The sequence below is a fragment of the Antechinus flavipes genome, chromosome 3, assembly GCF_016432865.1.
Source record: "Antechinus flavipes isolate AdamAnt ecotype Samford, QLD, Australia chromosome 3, AdamAnt_v2, whole genome shotgun sequence".
Lineage (NCBI taxonomy): Eukaryota > Metazoa > Chordata > Mammalia > Dasyuromorphia > Dasyuridae > Antechinus > Antechinus flavipes.
In genome coordinates, this window is record NC_067400.1 from 456792909 (window position 1) to 456813474 (window position 20566).

A 20566-nucleotide genomic window follows, 5' to 3' on the forward strand; every position below is an offset into this window, starting at 1 on the left:
TAGAACAGGGCCATTTGTTTACCAGTGAACCAGCCTGCTCTGTTTTTGTTTGCCCTGATCAGGCTTATTGTGGTCCTCACTGACTTTAGCCCTTATACAAGCCCTATAAAAGAGCAATTGCTGTTGAGAAGCAGAAAGAGAAACATATGTTGATCAAGTAACAAATGTTAAACAAAAAACTTAGACAATTTATAAGAAGCCAAGGTAAATGGAGTTAAGTAAGTTCTCCAAGATAAGACAGCTAGTAAATGTCTAAGGCCAGGTTTGAACTTAGAAGAAGAAATTTTCCTGATTTCAGATGTGACATTCTATCCATTGTATGACTTATCTGCCCCAAAATATTTTACAGACATGATGAGAACATAGAACTAAAGATATATGTTACAGTAAGATCGATACCAAAATACACATCCAGCCTGTGTCCAAGAAAAAGAGATCCAACCTTTTTTTTTAAATGAAGTGTTTCTTTGCTCCATACCATAATGAATGTAATATAATATACTTGAAGCCAGAGACATGGATTCAACTTCTGACCTTTTTACAAATTTGATGATTCGCAAATCACTTAACCTCTCTGGTTTTTATTTTCTCATCTCTAATAAAAGTCACTTGAAATGATTCATTCAGAGATAGCAATCCATGAATTTATGAAGCCTCTTTAGGCCTTGAATCTCATGATTCTGTGAGACTTCACAGTGGATGACAGAAACTACTGCTTTACCTTCTTTCATTGTCCTCACTAACATTTGAGACAGCCAAATATTAGATCCAAGAAATTATTATAGATTTCTAATTCTTGCTGACCCATTTTCCATGCTATTCTTAAGCATTGTGGTGTGTGTTTCTTATCAGTAAACTACCATTTGTTTACTCTTTTTGAATATTGTAATAATTGATTAATGCTTATGAAATTATTTGAAGATGCAATTAAAAGTTAGTCTTTTTTAACTTTTTAGCTTTTTATTATAGTACATATTATATATTATAATATATAATAAATATATATTTATTATAACATATATAATATATATTGTATATGATATTATATGCATATATATTCTAGACAATGAGGCTAAGTGTTTTGTGATATGAAAAATATAAGTATTTAATACAATTGTTTTTTAAGCTATGGCCATAGTCTTAACTACTACCATTTGTATGAATTTGTTTATTTTGCAATGCAGGCATCAAATCTAATGAAAGACCTTGGATGTTCCTTGAGACCTGAAAGCCCAGGAATTGTATATGAAGCATCTGAGACAGTTGAAGTAGATATTTTTGCAGCCATTACATTGCAAGTGATTTTGAGTATCCCAGGGAACATTTCATGTACTCGGTTCTTTAAGAATAGCTCAATCGATTGCCAACCTCACTTTGATTTACAAAACAGGTAAGCAGAGAGATAATCACACAAGAACAGCCTTTCTTGCCCCCAAATTAGTTCACTTGTAATTTTTAAAAGTTTCTTTTAATACCTGCATGAAACTATTTCACTGGAGGGAGAAATGTAATAGAAAGTCCCTACACCAAACAGTGATCTCTCTATAAATTAATAAAAAGTATTATAGAATTTCCTGTTATTCAGAAAGATTAAGCAATATGTCTATGGTCATTCATAAAGTTAGTGTCAGAAGCAAGATCTGAACCTAGGTCTTCTTTATTTTCTTTGAAGCTGAGTCCAGAAGTCTACCTATTATTCTGTTGCCTCTCATTGAATAAAAAGTAATATATAAATAAATTTAAATTCTAGAAAACTAGTGCATGATCTAGACAAATTTAAACTTGTATACACTTTATAAAAAACTTTCCACACTGGCCAAGAGCTGGAGATAAGAGCTTTCCATGGAGTAGACTTCAGGCCAGCAGGGCTTAATAATTGCTCATTACTTTAGATTTGTCTATATGTGTAGTGAGTGGTGTGAACCTATTCATATTCAGTGCTAACTGAAGTGAGAAAGTGAGTCAAGTGAAGTAGTGAGGAGCCAGAAGCAAGTGGATGGTTGGATGAAACTAAAGGAGAAACTTAGGGCCACAAAAGCAAGATGCTTATCCAGAACATATCAGCAGTGCAGTAATATCAAAATCCAAAGGACAGAATAGACAAGCCTTGACTAAGGTCTGTCGAGAACTCAAGAAACTGGATCTCCAAATGGTTACAAGACTTTGAAGGCCATTTAGTTCTCATTTTACTAATGAAGAGACTCAGGACAAAGACCATTTTGTCCTTTTCAGTCCTATATTCTAGAGCTAACTAACAACACATTTCCAGTTTTGACTATTTCAGCACATGCAGATTGCACATAAGGACAGCTCCCCACCACTGCTCGGGTTTTCTGTATTGGAAACACCTATATTTGTGTAGTGGCTGACAAACTAAAAGTTGATAAAAGAAGACTCTCTAGTTTGTTCAGAGATTGTACTGGAATATCTTATTTTTTTTTAAGTGATTGTTGTTCCTAAGTGACAAATATTTGCAACCTTTCATTTTAGTTACATTCATAGGTAACTCCAAAGGAGAAGGCTTTTGCTATTTCAATCTTTTGCAATATGTGGTATGTTTTTTACAATATGTCAGGAAGGATTTGGACTCTCTATGACAAACTTTTCATTTTTATTCTTCCTCTAAACCAAAATTTGTTTCAGAGATTATTTTCCAATTGAAATGTAACTTGCTGTAGTGGAAAATAGCCCTCAGAAAGAGTTAAGAGACTGCTTCCATCTAGCTGTGTGAATTTGGGCAAATCCCTTCATATTTCTGGTCCTCTGATTCTTCATTTGTAAAATGAGAATTACAAGATGATCCCTAAGATCCTTCTATCTCTAAAATTCTTTGAGTTTTGCTCCCCTTTTCTCCCCACTACTGCTGCCACTCCTTAAAGACCAGTTATCACTGAGGTGAAGGACAGATAGGATCCAATACATCTGTATCCATCTTATTATTACTAACTACTCCATCTTCCTCTCCAAACACACAAGGAACTATTTGGTGTATTACAGCAATCATTCTATAGAGAAGAAAATACTTTGTAGGCGTGCAATACTCAATAGTGATCTAATGGCCTGAGAAAGGTGTGATGACCGTGTATTTTAAAATCACCTGGAGTCAGGAATTCAGGTTAAGGGAAAATCTTCAATCTTTATTCTTTTTGAGGTGAAGGGGGATTGTGATAGCAATATGGGCAGTTGCAATAGGACCCAGCCAGCAGAGGTGAAGTGGGATGGGGATAGTGAAGTGGGATCTCGATAGCAATGTGTGCATTTGCAAGAAGCCAGCCAGCAGTCTTTCCGCTCCTTTCTCCGCCCCTCTGCCTCCACCCATCAAAATCGTCCTTCCTATACAACACATCAGGACTTGCACAAAATGTGGCAGGAGCCATTCTTTCTCCCAGCATATGTATTAATAGAGTATGGTCCAATTACTATTTAACCTCACCTGCTTGGGACCTCAGTGCATCAACTCAAGCTTTAGCCCATTACAGAAAAGTAAAGAGCCTCCATCTCTGAAATTTATTATCATCCACAAGGAAGCAACCTAGACAGCAGAATGTGTGTGTGTACACACATACATACACACATTAATATGTGCATATATATATATATATGTATAAATATATATTTTTGTTGTGAATTACATGTAGAGAAAAGGTCAATCAGTGTTCAAGGTAAATTAAATCAGTAACTTTTTCAGGCCAGTGCACATGCTTTTGAAGTTTTGTTCCAGATCTTTGGACACATTCACTTTCTTTTCCTCTTTTGACGTACTTTTCAGATTGATGTGGCATAGTTACTTTTTTAAATTTGAGTTAAAATGAAGAACTTTATTAACATCTGAAGGCTTATTGCTTAGAGGCATGTTACTGAAAAATCTTACTGACATGTCCACAATCTTTTCATCAGATTATGGTGAAAAGCAAAGAAGAAAACTGAGAGTTCCTTCACTTGGTGTGTGTGTGTGTGTGTGTGTGTGTGTGTTTGGGGGGTGAAATGTTTACCTGAGAGAAACTACTTGCATTAATTCTTGACATTGACTTCAGTTGGATTGAATTGAGTGCTTTTCCTTTACACACACACACACACACACACACACACACACACAATTTTACTTTGTTAAAAAACAAACTAGTGGAATCAAAGAATTTTAGAATTAGGTTTTATTTCATAGTTCATGACCTAGTCTTAGAGATATTCGTAATCTGTTCATGGGTTCACAAAGAATTTTCCTTGTAGGACTGCAAAGCATCCTGGGGAAGTACATCTTAACCCAGAATATCACCACTATATGATAAAACACATGCCCTACTGACTTACTAGTGACATCATTTTTAAATATAAATGTCAGTCTATAATAATTTCACATGGATATTTATGTATGTGTAGTGCATGATGTGGATGTCCCAAAGACCAAATAGAGTGAGTGCAATTCCAAATTTACTTAATTTACTACTAAGAAATAACTTAAGACTAGGAACCACTTCTTTTAAAATTCACTTAAGATAATAATCACCACTGCTAGTTTTGAAAAGGTGAGACTACTTGGCTAATTCTTAAGAAATGTCAGACAAATATCAGAAAAGGAATAAAGAAAAAGGAACAAAAGGAGTAGTGAGAAGAGACAGAAAAGTAAAACAAAAGTGAGGACTTTGTTATTTCATAATGACTATCATCTATAATATCTCCCTACTTATTTCTAGTGTTTTGTATCTAGGGATCAAGAAACTTTAAAAACTTATTTTAAAGGTATGGTTGTTACTAGCAATTCTATTCTGTGCCTAAAGAGTTGTAGTTAAGATTAAGGAGCTAGTGACAGTGACTCTTTTGGACAAGGAGCAGCTAGGTGGTGCATTAAATAGAACACTAGACTAGAACTGTAGTCAAAAATACCTTACTGCAAATCTGAATTTAGATATTTAATAGCTGTGTAACCCTAAGGCACTTAGCCATGTTTGCCTTAGTTTTCTCATCTGTAAAAAGAGTTAGAGAAGGAAATGACAAACCACTTCAGTATTTTTGCCAAGAAAACCCAAATGGGGTTATGAAGAGCCAAACACAACTGACATGACTCAACAACAACAAAATCTTAACTATTATTATGATTTATTGCTGTTAGTAGTTATAGCTCCTGAACTTATTCCTGAAACTATTATCACTACCCATTTGCCCATAATAGCCACAATGTGTGACAACCTGGCATTATCCATATAGCCTGACTAAAGGTTTACATTTACATATTTAAGCAAGGGTAAGGAGTCATCTGATTTGTTAATCTGGTATCTTGTGAGATACAGAAAAGGTCTCCTAAAGGTCCCATTTGCCTGCAGGTCACCAGAGGAAGTGGGAGTGAAACTACTTTAAAGACCCCTACTAGTCCAGTCCTCACTTCAAATGAGCTATAGTCTTTAGAACTTCTTTGTTATTAATCAGTTAGGTATTAGGTCAATAAATACTTATTAATAACAAAGTTGTCACCTGAAGGAATGGGTAAAACTGACTTTTTAGATTTAGGGATTTAGGAACATTTACATTATCTAACAGGTTGAAAAAAAAAACATTTATGTAGGGCTCTTGTAGTCAGGCAGTTGTGTTAAATATTGGAAGTAGATCCTATGTATAATGGGTATTGCATTTCTTGCTTTCTCAGTGGATGGAGGGGGACCTGGAAAGAGAAGGAAAAAATTGGAACTGAAAATAAAAATAAATTAGAATGGGAGGTATAAACTAGTGTTAAACATTCAAGTTTCATAGAATTTGTGAGCTTTTCCAATAAGATGCAAATTAATTATGTAGGTCTATTTTAAAAACAAAGATTATGTAAATTTTATAGTTTATTTAAATAACACCTGGTAAGGTTTGAAGGGAGAACTAAATGCAGTTATACTGTGACAAAGGAAAGTGTTCCTTGAAAAGAAGTGTATAAAAACTTTTGATTGTTAAAAATTATTCTGGACTTTATCTGGTTTTTCTCTAGAGAAATATTTCTTTGAAATTTTAATAGGACTTAGTAGGAAAATATTTCATGTTCACACAACACCTAAGGAATAATTCTGGTGAAAAATAAAATGAGATTCAATTTCACTATGCTTCCTAGTCTTATGATTAGATAGCCACCTTTATTTCCCTGGATGTGTTTATAGGGGACACAAGATTGTGGGCAAGATCTGAACATGAGGTAGCAGTGAACTGAATTTGAGTGTATCTAGTTCCAAATCATTACTGTTAGATCAAGTTAGGTCAATTTGGACAAATCGATCTCTAGTTTTCTCATCTGTAAAATGAAAAGGTTTGTTTAACTAAGTGCTTAGTTTGTCTTTTTTTTTTTTTTTGTGGAGAAGAATTATTTTGTAGCTCTTCAAAAACTTGAGATTTCTCTGTGGGAAAGAAGATTACCTCTGCTATGCTGAAAGTAGAGCCGTATATGTATGTATGTATGCATGTATGTATATGTGTGGAGGGAGGAGGAAAGGAAGAGGCAGCTGCTCTTTAAACCAATGGGATCTTTTGATCCCAATTGATCCAAAACACTTTTATCTGTTTCCAATAGTGGTAACTTTTGGGAATGGGGTTATGGTGATTACTTCTTCCCCTTAATCACTTGATTAGGGCTTCACAATTGACCAATTGACCTGAGTTGAATTGCTGGAAATTCCTGAACTTTATGACTAGTAAGGTAGCTTGTAATAATAAAATGCAATTATTCTGTTCAATGTCTCTAAATTTTCTTACCCTAGAAGAAAACTATGTCTAGATTTAGGGATACTAAATATCATAAACCAAACCCCTTATTTTACAAAGTACCAAACCAAAACCAGGAGAATTAAAGAACTTGTTCAAGATCTTATAAGTTACAAGTGTCAGAGCTGATTTCAAATGTAAGTTCTTTGCAAATCATCCAAAATCTTAACTTCTACATAGGTAATCATAATTACCACAATTATCTCTCTTTCCAAAAGCTCATCTGAAAAGAGATGAAATTACTTGTTAATGAGGATGCTAGAATGGTCATATAAGAAGATAGATTTCTGTAGCTCATACTCAAAAGTAGTTCCACTGTACAACAATGAGAAGCTCTACAATTAAGAGTATTATATTTATTAATAATTCTTTTGTGAGTGCTCAGTTGATTATATTATCAGAGAAAGAGTATATCTTTTAGCTATAGGGAATGTAGTAAACCCAAGTTTTTATTTTTTTATCTTTATGTCTTTTTTATCTACTTCTCTCCTTGTACTTTGTATCCCACCCAAAATAGACTAACTCCATCTTTCATTCATATTGTCTCCTTTCTCTGGACTTTTGCTTTTCCTGGACTAGGCTATTGATACTCTTCCCAATCTCCTGGATCCTGGGAATTACTTTTCTTCTTTCAAGGTTCAACCTAAGGCCACCTGTTTTATAAAACTTTCCTTGAAAACAATCTCTTCTCCATTGTAATGTAAATTTCTTGATAATACAGATCATTTTATTATGTATTTTTTCACTCACCCCTAGCAAAGTGCCTCATACATAACAAATCCTTAATATATGCTTCCTGACTCTTGATTGATTTCTCCCTACTCCAATTTCTCATTCAGCTATAAATAAAGTATTTCTTTAGTTATTATGAACACAGTTGACAAACAACACAGTTACTGCCCTCTGAAATGAGGGATTTTGAATTTCTACAAATAAATATTGTATAAGGTAAAATGTAATAAAGGCTAAAGAAAGATCCAAACAAGAAAAATTTGAAAAGGAAGAGATCAATTTTAGCTAGGATAAAGTGTGTGTGTGTGTGTGTGTGTGTGTGTGTGTGTGTAGTTGTAGTAATCGTAGTAGTAGTAGTAGTAGTAGTAGTGTAGGTTGGGGTGGAATCAGAGAAGGATTCACAGAGGTTTTGATACTTGATTGGGCTTTGGGAGAAAAGGATTTCAATAAGTAGAAATGAAGCCAGCAGCAGTCCAGACATAAAGTACACAAATGCATGGGACTAGGAGATGGCAAGAAAAGATTAAAGAATAGCTTAGTCCAATTTGGCTGGAATGTATAATAGCATTAAAGATAATAGTATGAAATAAAACTTTAAGATAGTGAAAGGCCTTAAATGCCAAGGTAAGGAGTTGGCACTTGATTCTAGAGGCCATAGGAGCCTTGGAGGGTTTTTGAACAATAGAAGGACATAGTCAGATCTATTAATATCAGGAAGATTATTTTTGGAAGCTGTGTATAGAATGGATTGGAGCAGGAGGGAGCATAAAGGCAGAGAAATTAATAAGGGGGCTATTGCAATAGTCCAATTGAGGAGTGATAGAGGTTTAAATCAGGTAGGTGGCAGTATGAGGGGATTAGAAAGTAGAGAACCAATGTGAACTATTGTTTGGTAGAATTAGAGTATTTGAAAATTAATTGTATATAGGCAGAATGAAAGAAAGGGAAAAGATTTGAGATTTTAAAGCTAGATGAGGAGCAGTTTCAGTAGGATTAGCAGGGCCATTACAATGGGGTAGAGTGAGAAATGAGTGTGAAGTTAGAAAGTGGGGCACATAATCTCATTGAATTTTGCCTGCCTTCCCCATAGCACTTATTTCCTACTGATTCGAAGTCATAACTTGGGCACCTGTCTTTTGCCTCTCCCCCATTTACCATTTTTCAATTGTGAGTTGCTGAGAGTAGAATCTGTATTGTATCATCTTTGCATTTCCAGCACAAAATATGATCCCTTGTACATAGTTGGCTCTTAAAACATAATGAATTGTTCAAAATTGAATTTTGAAGGCAATATTGGATAGTAGAAAGAAGTATTAGTTTGGAGTCAGAGGACCTGTGTTTGAATCCTGGCTCTGTCATTTACTATCTGTGTGTTTCTGTGTAAAGTCCACCTCTTTATGGACTTTAATTTCATCATCTGTAAAATGAGTAATTTAAGGTTAATTGCTCTTAAAGCAGGCTTTCGTTAATCCCTTGAAATTATATACCTAGAGCATCTGCACACCTTAATACTCCACCTAAGAGCCAGTTCTGATGATGGGAATAAAGATAATGATCCTATAAATAAAAATGAATTGAAAAGAGCAAGGTCTTTCCTCTTTCACAGAGTATTTTGTGGTCACTATAAGAGATTGAACGTTTACCCTAACAGACTGAAGCTCTGATTTAGCATCACTTTTTTTTGTAGTTCACAAACTTTCCATAATAACAAATTTTCTTTCCTGTTTTTCAGAGTTGTCTCCATAGTCATTCTGAAAATGACAGAAACTCAAGCTGGAAAATACCTACTTTCAATTCAAAGTGAAGCTATGAATTACACAGTGATATTTACAGTGAATGTAAGAAGTAAGTTGGGTTTGATAATAGAAATCCAAAAGACTTTGAAAGAATGGCTTCAATGTCTTGATTTATTTTGTTATTCTCTAAAAGACTTATCTTTTGCCTAGAGAATTGGATGCAAATTTTTAAGATTGACAAAGTTGGATGGCTTGTGTTCTCTGAACCCACTTGGAATAACCTTTGTGAAGTTCTGAGTAGGATTCAAGTCATTTACTAAAAGTCAACAATATACAACAATTATAATATGTTAGTCATATGAATGGTCAATCTAATACTTACTTTGCTATTATGTGAGTTGTTAGCTGAGAGGATTCAACACTTATGCTTCATATGCTTCAGAGCTTGATAAAATTTATGAACATAGGCCTGAGACCCTAGAACTTGAGTTGGAAGAGATAATAAGGATCTAGGCCATCCCCATTATTTTTACAGATGAAGAATCAGAGGACCAGAGGAAAAGTGACTTGCCCCCTTGGAGGAAGGCATGTGTTAAATTTACTTGTCTTTTTCCTCTTTAGAACATCAATAATGCATCTTACTGTTCAGAGACAAAAAGAACTTTTCTCAACCTTTGCCTTCCTTCTTTCTACCTCCAACTTTACTGGATGGAACAGAATCAACCATTAGCCTAGCAGTCTTTCAAATTGATGGTTCCATTTGTAGGCACACAAATGCTTTCCCCAAAGAGTGCTACTGGTATGGCAGGACTTCTATTTGGTATGGTCTCTGACTCTTTCCCATCCTGGCTGAGACGTGGACTTATGTTGCTCTGAGACTAAATGACATTGCACATCAACCTTCTATTACCTTCCCACCTGCTCATATAGAATAAAAGATGAGAGATGCTTCTTATGTCTTAGCACAACTTTTTGCCAGTGCAGCACTCCAGACAACTTTGGGGAATCTCCATGATAAAACAGTGAGCAGATTTTTGTGAATTTATAATCAGGAAGGTTAGGGTCAAATCCTGCTTTATTCACTGATGATAGATTTAAAAAGCTTTCAAGACTTCTTCAGTTTAATTTAGCAAGCATTTGTTAAATTCCCACTCTGTACAAAGCATTGCACAGAATGCTGTCAATATAAAGACAAAAATGAAATGAGTTGACTTCAGGAAGCTTATATCCTATAAGAATTGAATAAGACTGAATGGAATGAAGTAAAAGTGTTGTACTAGATGATCTCTAATATCCTTTCCAGTTTTAAAATTAATGTGTATGATTCTAAATGTTTTAAAAGCTGTCATGTGGAAGAGAATTTCAAATTATATTGAGTCTTAAAGGATTAGAACTAGGATTGATACTGGACATTACAGAGGAACACACTGGTTTAATGTAAAGGATAACCTTTTTAAAAAAATAGCTTTTATTTCCAAAATATATGCAAAGTGTTTTCAACATTTAACCTTGCAAAACCATGTGTTCCAAATGTTTCTTCCTCCCTCACTCCATCTCTTCCCCTAGGTAGCAAGCAATCGAATATATGTTAAATATGTGCAATTGTTATATATATATATATATATATATATATATATATATATATATATATATATATATATACACATATATATATATATTTATACATTCATTATGCTGCATGAGAAATATCATATCAAAAAGGGAAAAAAATGAGAAATTTTAAAAAGCAAGAACAACAACAAAAAAGTGAAAATACTATGTTGTGATCCACATTCAGTCCCCATAGTCCTTTTTCTGGATATAGATGGCTCTCTCCATTACATGTCTATTAAAATTGGCCTGAATCATCTCATTGTTAAAAAGAGCCAGATCCATCAGAGTAGATCATTACATAATCTTGTTGTTGCTATGTACATTGTTCCCTTGATTCTATTCACTTCACTTAGCATCTGTTCATGTAAGTCTCTCCAGGTCTTTCTGAAATCATCCTGCTGACTGTTTCCTATAGAACAATAATATTCCATTGCATTCATATACCATAACTTATTCAGCTATTCCCTAAGTGATTAAACTTAGGGAGCATCAGTTTCCAGTTCCTTACCACCACAAAAAGAGCTGCTACAAACACTTTTGCACATGTGGGTACCCTGTCCTTTTTTATGATCTCTTTGGGATTTAGCTCCTATAGAGACACTGCTGGATCAAAGGGTAAGCACAGTTGGTAGCCTTTTGAATATAGCTATAAATTGCTCTCCATCATGATTGGATCAGTTCACAACTCCATCAACAATGTATTAGTTTCCCAGTTTTTCTATTTCCCCTTCAACATTTATTGTTATCTTTTCCTATCATTTTAGCCAATCTGAGAGGTGTGTAGTGGTACCTCAGAGTTGTCTTAATTTGCATTTCTCTGATCAGTAGTGATTTGGATCATTTTTTCATATGACTAGAAATAATTTTAATTTCTTCATCTGAAAATTGTCTGTTCATATCCTTTGGCCATTTATCAATTGGAAAATGGTTTGTAAGGAATAGCCTTCTACTAATTAAAGTATGTTCTCTTGAAAGCTGCCATGTTCCCATTATTGGAACTATTAAAATTAAATGAATGTATAAAAAAAGATAGCTTCACTAGCGTCCTGGCACAATAGATTCCAATTCTGGAGGGAACAGGAGGTTAATTGCTACACAATTAATGAAGGGCAGCTAGGTGATGTAGTGGATAGAGCAGCAAACCTGAAAACAGGAAAAGATGAATTCAAATTTGGTTTTAGACATTTACTAGCTGGGTGACCCTGAGTAAGTCACTTAACCCTATTTGCCTCAGTAAAATGAACTGAAGAAGAAAAAGATGAACTACTCTAGTATTTAAAAACCAAATCAAACCAAACCAAACCAAATGGGGTAATGAAGAGTTGGTCATAGCTGAAATAACTGAACAGTAACAATTAAGGAGATAGTTCTATATAATTTCATTTCTTCCAAATGAACAAGGGAAATGAAACTCTAAGAAGCACAGTAGTCAGCTATTTGATTGTGTTCCTTGATCTGTATGGTGTCTGGCTTTTACTGGTCATTGCTTTGGCTTTGGACTCTTGATTATGATTGGGACTCAGAGGACTCAGCCACTGAATACAAGGGAATAATAAGAATAGCAACAATAATAAATGATGTTATGTAAGGGCTTTATGATTTCAAGGTTCTTTATATAAATGAGTTCAATTGATCACTCTAACAACTTCCCTGGGTCAAGGCAAACATTTTCATTTCCTTTTTTTTTTTTTTTTTTTGGTAAATAGTGTTTTATTTTTTCCAATTACATGTAAAGATAGTTTTTAAAATTCATTTTTATTATGATTTTGAGTTTAACCTTTTTTTCTCCCTCTCTCTCTTTCCTATCCCTTCTCCCCACGGCAGCAAGCAATGTAATATAGGTTATGTATTCCAATCATGTAAATATATTTCTACATTAATCATGTTGTGAAAAAAGAACCAGAACAAAGGGGGAAGGCCACAAAAAAATTGAAAATTTGCTTTGATTTGCATTCAGATTCCATAGTTCTTTCTCTGTGTGTGTATAGAATTTTCTATTATGAGTCTTTTGGAATTGTCTGATCAAAGTGTTGCTGAGGAGAGCTAAGCCTATTATAGTTGATCTTTACACAGTGTTGCTGTTATTGTATATAATGTTCTCCTGGTTCTGTTCATTTCACTCAGCATCAGTTCATGCAAAATTTTTCCAGATTTTTCTGAAATCTGCCAACGCAGATATTTTAAACACCATTTAATAGAAGAGGAAACTGATGTTCAAAATCTCAAACAATTTACTAGTGGAAACCCAACTAAAAAACAGAGGAGCAAAGGCTTTTCAGATTCTAAGTTTGTACTCTTCATTACATTACAGATATGTCTAGTATCTTTCTTTGCCAACACTATGATTTTAGGTATCTATCTCAACATGGTTTTTTAAATATAGTCTGAAAGTACAGAAAGGAGGGAGGAACCTTGACATTTTTTTTTCTATTTGGAAATGTCCATTTTGAGTTTTATATTACTGGTATTTCTCTCTCTTTCTTACTTAGTAAGCCTAAAATTCCCATCCTGTTATAATCTCATCCCATATTCCCCCCACACTCATTTTCCCTTATAACACTTGGAGTGCCAATTAGCTCCATAGAAGTGATATTGATGAAAGAACAACTATAAAACTCGGGGTTTCAACCTGTGTTAATTAAGATGATAAAAGAATTATATGGAATAAAGTACATGATGTAGAGTTTTAAATATTTTTTATTACTTCTGAGGACTAAAAAACCTTTTTAAATGATCAATTATAAATAAGCAATAATGCTTTTTTAAAAATCTTGTCATATATTTTAAAATGTACTTTGAATTAATTTAACAGGAAAACTCAGAAAACCATACTTTAGAAGAATGGAAAATCAAGATGCAATAGTCTGTATATCAGAAGGCTTCCCAGATCCAGTGGTAGAGTGGTCTTTTTGCAATCCACAGAGTAAAAGGTAAGATGCTTACAACTCATGTTGATAATTATGCTTATGGACTTCGCAGATTACATTCTCTATTATAATTTTTTAAATGTTCAAGTCAAATGTTACAAGTTTTAGCCAATCTAATAATTTAATACCATATTCATTTTTAAGCAAATAGTTTATACTACTGTAATGAAAAGATGACGTGTCCAAAATATTGAAGTTAATATAATAGTCAATGATGCTTTCTTTTTATCTCTACAAAGGCTGACATTTCTAAGGGTAATAAAAATCAGCAAACTAAAATATTATTTGAAATAAACAAATGGAAATACATTGAATTGTTGCTATTTTATTTGATGATAAAATGTTAAATACACCCAAGAAATGTCAGTTATGATGGGGATGAGATGGGAAGACCATATACTATTTTAGGATAGATTGAAACTCCCCATGAATCAATTAGTAAGCATCCTATGTGCCAGGAACCATGTTAAGCACTGAAGATACAAACACAAAAGTATGATGCCAGCATATCATGAACCATGATCTGAAGCATGAACCAGAACATCTGAACCAACCTATTCACAGTGTTAATGTTTTTGTTTGAGAAAGATAGGAACTAGACTAAAAAGAGAAAACTATTTATTAAAGCATCTAGCACAAAGTTCCAAGAAAGTGGCCCAGAGACAGAAAATTCTCTGGATCCAGAATGTATCAGAAGAGCATTAGGGATAAGATTCAAGGAGCAAACAGAAAAATATGATCCACGGTCAAGCAATACTTCTAGGATGGAACAAAATTTGTATAAGGAATTCATGCTCAATCACATCCAATCACTTCCTGAGTCCTTTGAAATTTTCTTTGTTCTTAATGAGGTTCAGCTGTGGACAGCTCCCAGCTGCCACTAGCATTCCTGAAACTGAGTAGGCAAATAGCTGGTAAAGAAAAACCTATTGAATTAGTCTGAAAAGACATGTAGTTTTAAAAAGTTATTTTCATGTATATAGCTCTTATTATAAATGAAAATATAAATGACTACTAAAGTAAAAGTAAATTCATGAAAAAAAATCATAGACATAATTATTGTATAAGTAAAATACTTATACAATAATAAGTAAAATCTATTTTGGCACACTGATTATGGGATCTATTTACTCAAAAAAAAATCCAGTGGCCCTTCTATTGCCTCAAAAATGCTATATTATTCTATCCAATTCTGTCTATCCCATTCTGTTCTATCTTATCCTCAACTTGAATAGAAAGTTTACTGTAATATGGCTCCAACCTCTCTGTTCTTTATAAAACATTTTAAAGAATATCAGACTTTTAATACTACCTTTCTGGTCTTATTTCACATTAGCCTTTATGTGTTATGTTCCAGGGAAACTAGATTACTAGCTATTCACTGAATTTAGCATTCCATCTTTTATGTCCATATATTTATAAAATGTACTCTTCCTCATATCCACATTTTAGAATCCTTACTCTTCTTCAAACTTCTTCCACATAGAACATTTAATAAGCATTTCCTATGTGCATGTCACTGCGCAAAGTCCTGGAGACACAGAAACAACAAAAACAGGATAGTACTTAACTCTCAAGGAGCATGCTTTCTAATAGGAGAATATAAAATGTAAAGGAGATCTGGAAAGGTGGGGAGAGTCTTACAAAGGGACAAGGCAACTGGTGTGGAAGTGAAGCCAACCAGGGAGTAAAGTGTTCTCTGATCACCCACATAAAAATGTTTTCTTCTTCCTCAAATATCCCAAGATTTCATTGTCTAAAGAAGTAATTCTCAAACTTTTTGATCTCAAGTCCCGTTTACATTCTTAAAAATTATTAAGAATTCCAGATGAGCTTTTATTTATGTGGATTACATCTGCTGATTTTACTATATTATTAAATAAAACATCTTAGTATTTATTATGAAAAGTTTTGACATCACAGATGCTTCCTGAAAGTGTTTCAGAGACATTCGAGAGTTTTTGGACCACATTTTCAGAAGCACTGTTTAGGTCTTGCCTCCCTCCATCACTCCATATCTTATATTTATACTTATCTCTCCATATTATATTTTGCTAGGAAAGTGTGGCTTCCTTGATGGCAGTGCCTATTTCATTTTTTTTATCTTTATATTCCAAGTGCCTAATACAGTGCTTTTCATATATTACGTGCTTAATATATTTGTAGATGGAATTGAATGATACTCACTCTTTTGTGGTATTTTAGATACTTAATTACTTTGTTACCTAGATTTATCATGTGAGAAATGATTAAAGAAAATACAGTTGTTTGCTTGAAAAAAAATTACACTTAGTCATATGATCATAGACTAAGAACTGGAAAGGTCCTTTGAAGCCCTTTTATCTAATTTCCTAATTTTACAATGAGGAAACTAATAGTCAAAGAATGTGACTTGCCCAGGATCACACACCTAATACGCCTTAGAGATATTGTTTGAACTCAGGTCTTCTTTTTTTTAAAATAGCTTTTTATTTTTAAAATATATGTAAAGATAATGTTCAACATCCACTCTTACAAAACCTTGTGTTCCAAATTTTTCTCCCTCCCTTCCCCCCACTCCCTCTCACTAGAGAGCAAGTAATCCAATATAGGTTAAACATGTGCAATTCTTTTTTTTTTACCTTTTTATTTTCATTTTTTTGCATTTTTCAGCATTTATCCTTACAAAATCTTGTGTTCCAAATTTTTCTCCCTCCCTTCCCTCCACCTCCTGCCCTAGACAGCAAGTAATCCAATATATGTTAAAATGTGTGCAATTCTTCTATACATATTTCCATATTCATTATGCTGCACGAGAAAAATTAGATCAAAAAGGGAATGAGAAAGAAAAAAAAAGCAAGCAAACAACAACACAAAGGTGAAAATACTATGTTGTGATCACATTCAATCCTCATAGTCCTCTTTCTGTATTCAGATGGTTCTCTCCATCCCAAGTCTATTGGAATTGGTCTGAATAACCTCATTGTTGAAAAGAGCCACATCCATCAGAGTTGATCATCATATAATCTTCTTGTTGCTATGTACAATATTTTCTTGGCTTACTTCACTTAGTATCAGTTCATATCTTTTGACCATTTATCAATTGGAGAATGGCAGGATTTCTTATAAATTAGAATCAATTTTCTATATATTTTGGAAATGAGGCCTTTATTAGAACCTATAATTGTAAAAATGTTTTCCCAATTTATAACTCAGGTCTTCTTGACTTCAAATTCAGCATTCTACTACTATACCACATGCATCAGTCATTGTTTTTATTTAAAGAAGTATATAATTATTGTCTTTAAATATAAAAAATTTAAAATCACAGATTTAAGAACATGAGTTTGTGAGCATACCCTTTGATCCAGCAATGTTACTACTGGGCTTATTTCCCAAAGAGATTTTAAAGAAGGGAAAGGGACCTATATGTGCAAGAATGTTTGTGGCAGCCCTCTTTGTAGTGGCCAGAAACTGGAAACTGAGTGAATGCCCATCAATTGGAGAATGGCTGAATAAATTGTAATATATGAATATTATGGAATATTACTGTTCTGTAAGAAATGACCATCAGGATGATTTCAGAAAGGCCTGGAGAGACTTACACGAACTGATGCTGAGTGAAACAAGCAGAGCCAGGAGATCATTATATACTTTAACAACAATACTATATGATGATCAATTCTGATGGACGTGGCCCTCTTCAACAATGAGATGAACCAAATCAGTTCCAATAGAGCTGTAATGAACTGAACCAGCTACATCCAGTGAAAGAACTCTGGGAGATGACTATGAACCACTACATAGAATTCCCCATCCCTATATTTTTGTCTGCCTGCATTCTTGATTTCCTTCACAGGTTAGTTGTACACTATTTCAAATTCTAATTCTTTTTGTACAGAAAAATAACTGTATGAACATATATACACATATTGTATTTAACTTATACTTTAACATATTTAATATGTATTGGTCAACCTGCCATCTGGGGGAGGGGATGGGGGGAAGGAGAGGAAAAATTGGAACAAAAGGTTTTGCAGTTGTTAATGCTGAAAATTACCCATGCATATATCTTGTAAATAAAAAGCTATATAAAAAAAAATATATATATATGAGTTTGAAAAGTCTTCAACAGTCACCTACTCCAAACCTGTACTGAAGCCCATTTCCTGTTTACCAACATCCCTAGTGAATGTTTATCCAACCTTTTTTTGAAGAGTTGTGGCAAGAAACAGTATCATAACTCCTGAGGTAGCTCAGTCCACTTATGGATAGCTCCAATATTTAGAAAACTTCTCCTGAATTCAAAGATAATCCTGTTCTCTCTACCTTCTACCTATTGCTCTGAGTTCTGTCTTCTGTGACCAAGGGGGAAAAAAAAATTAATTCCTTTCCCATATAACAGCCCTTCCACACAGCTCCCATACTCCTAAGTCTCCTTTTCTATAGAATAAACATTCCCAATTCCTTAGGCTGAGTCTTTAATGGTACAGTTTGTAATCCCCCACTCTTCTAAGTCTACTTGAGATTCATTTCATTTTGTCAATGACTTCCTTAAAAATATATGATGCTGTTCACTGATCTCAGTATTTTAAATGTAGCTTGACCAAGCTATTACTTCCTATGTTTTTGGCAATATGATTTTTTAAAGACATCTAAAGATTGTTAGATGTATTGGTCAACCTGCCATCGGGGGGAGAAGATAGGGAAGGAGGGGAAAAATTGGAACAAAAGGGTTGGCAATTGTCAATGCTGTAAAATTACCCATGCATATAACTTGTAAATAAAAAGCTATATTAAAAAAAAGACTATTTTAGGGTTTTTTGATTTTCTGTTTTTATCATATTATTGTGGACTCATATTTGATTTGCAATCCATTAAAACTTACAAATCTTTTTTATAGGAACATGTTGTCTAGACATGCCTTTCCTATATTGCACTTAAGAAACTCATTTTTTGATCCGAGTGTAAGACTTTATATTTACTTCTGTTAAATTTAATCTTCCTTGATTCAGATTTACATCCTAATCTGGTAAGATCTTTATGGAGCCTGACTCTTATCCATCATGTTGTTCATTCCTCCTGGCTTTGTGTCATTTGCAAATTTGATGTTTATTATCTGTGTTTTCATTCAAGTTTCTGATATGTTAAATAGAATGAGGACAAACTTTCTTCTAAGCTAACATCACATCATTAATGAGTATTCTAGGGATTTAGTAATTTAATTAGATTTGAATTCCCCTAACTATCCTATAAAGAAACATGCGTTCTATAGAATACATTTTTATGTTTTCCCACAAAAACAAATGCTTTACTAAAATCTAGAAAAATTCTATTTATCGTAATCCTCTGATGTCTTGGTCTCTCACATTTGGCCAAACGTAAAATAAGGTTATCTGGTGTGGTCTCTTTTTAATGAATTCAGGCTGCCTTTTTGTGATCACTGTTTCCTCTTATATTCACTCACTAACTAATCCTTTAATAATATAGTCTAGAATTTTTCTAGGTTTCAAAGCCAACCTCTTTGGTTTTTAGTTTTTAGATTTCATTCTATTCCTCCCTTTTTAATATTGGAATCCACTTGCCCTTCTATAGTTTTGTCTTTTTTGTTCTCTATGGTCTTTCTTGGCACCTCACCAAAGCTCTATGCAGCTCTGAAGGTTAAAACTGGGCCTCAAAGATAGAAAATATAGAGAGATGTGTGTATTCAGTATAATTTTATAACTGAAGATGTGATTTCATCAATTCAGGAAGCTGTTGGTGAGGAATTCTATTCACCCATGTGATAATGTGTTTGAGTGGGTACACTCAGAGGCCAATTGACTTATGCAAAGGCTTGAACCTAGATTTTCCAAATTCTCTATTGCACTACACTTCTCAATATGGGAAGAACATATTGTCTCCTAAATTACTCATAAGTGGAATGAGCTGAATTATGAGGCAGAAAGGTTTCCTTTACTTAAAGGATTGAATGGATGAGTGGATGACAATCTTTCAGGGATATTATAATTTCAGGATTATTATAAAGGAGATTCTGGTATGGAACAGAAAGTTGGACTAGATGATCTCAACTTTAAGGTATAATGATTCTAGGCCTTCCTAGCACCTCACCAAAGTTCTATGCTCTAAATATTTTTTTATCATCCTAGGCCCCATCAAAACTTAAATATACTGTATCACTTTCTCAGGCCTTATCATATAGCTTGGTATGATGATAAGCTAATTCATAATTATATGTTAATTGATGGTCATTTCCACTTTCAGTAACTGATGTATAGTTTTCAGGAAAACTGATGGGGGAAATATTCTTGTATAGGGGTCTCTTAGAGTCACTTAAATTATACTCCGCATCCAAAATGCAAGATTAGCCCTGAACTATTTTACAACATTTTTCATTATACAAATGAAATATTTAACATGAAAAAATTTTGAGACAAAGAAGCTGATTCTTTGAATGCCTTATTTGATAAGAGGAGGGAATTTTAGGCTATAATATCCTTACTTAAGTATGACACTTAAAAAAATGGAGAAATAACTTACTATTTAGTCAATGATATTTGTATTTAGCCAATATTAATTATTGCAAATTGGGAGCTAATTTTAATTCAATGACTATTTATTAAGAGCCTATGATGAGCAAAGTATCATATTAGATATTGAGACAAAAAATAAGAACACATAGCAGGAACTGGAAACTGAGTGGATACCCATCAGTTGGAGAATGGCTGAATAAATTGTCATATATGAATATTATGGAATACTATTGTTCTATAAGAAATGATCAGCAGGATGATTTCAGAGAGGTGTGGAGAGACTTACATGAACTGATGGTAAGTGAAGTGAGTAGAA

The 20566-nt window shown here is 33.7% G+C and overlaps 1 protein-coding gene across 1 annotated transcript in view; it reads left to right on the forward strand.

Moving 5' to 3' along the window:
* Positions 1–20566, forward strand: part of FLT3 (fms related receptor tyrosine kinase 3) — a 70833-nt gene that overhangs the window by 2567 nt on the left and 47700 nt on the right. Inside the window, 4 exon segments of the mRNA XM_051986529.1 lie at positions 1185–1390; positions 5327–5331; positions 9196–9306; positions 13624–13741. Coding sequence (XP_051842489.1) covers positions 1185–1390; positions 5327–5331; positions 9196–9306; positions 13624–13741 — 440 coding nt within the window.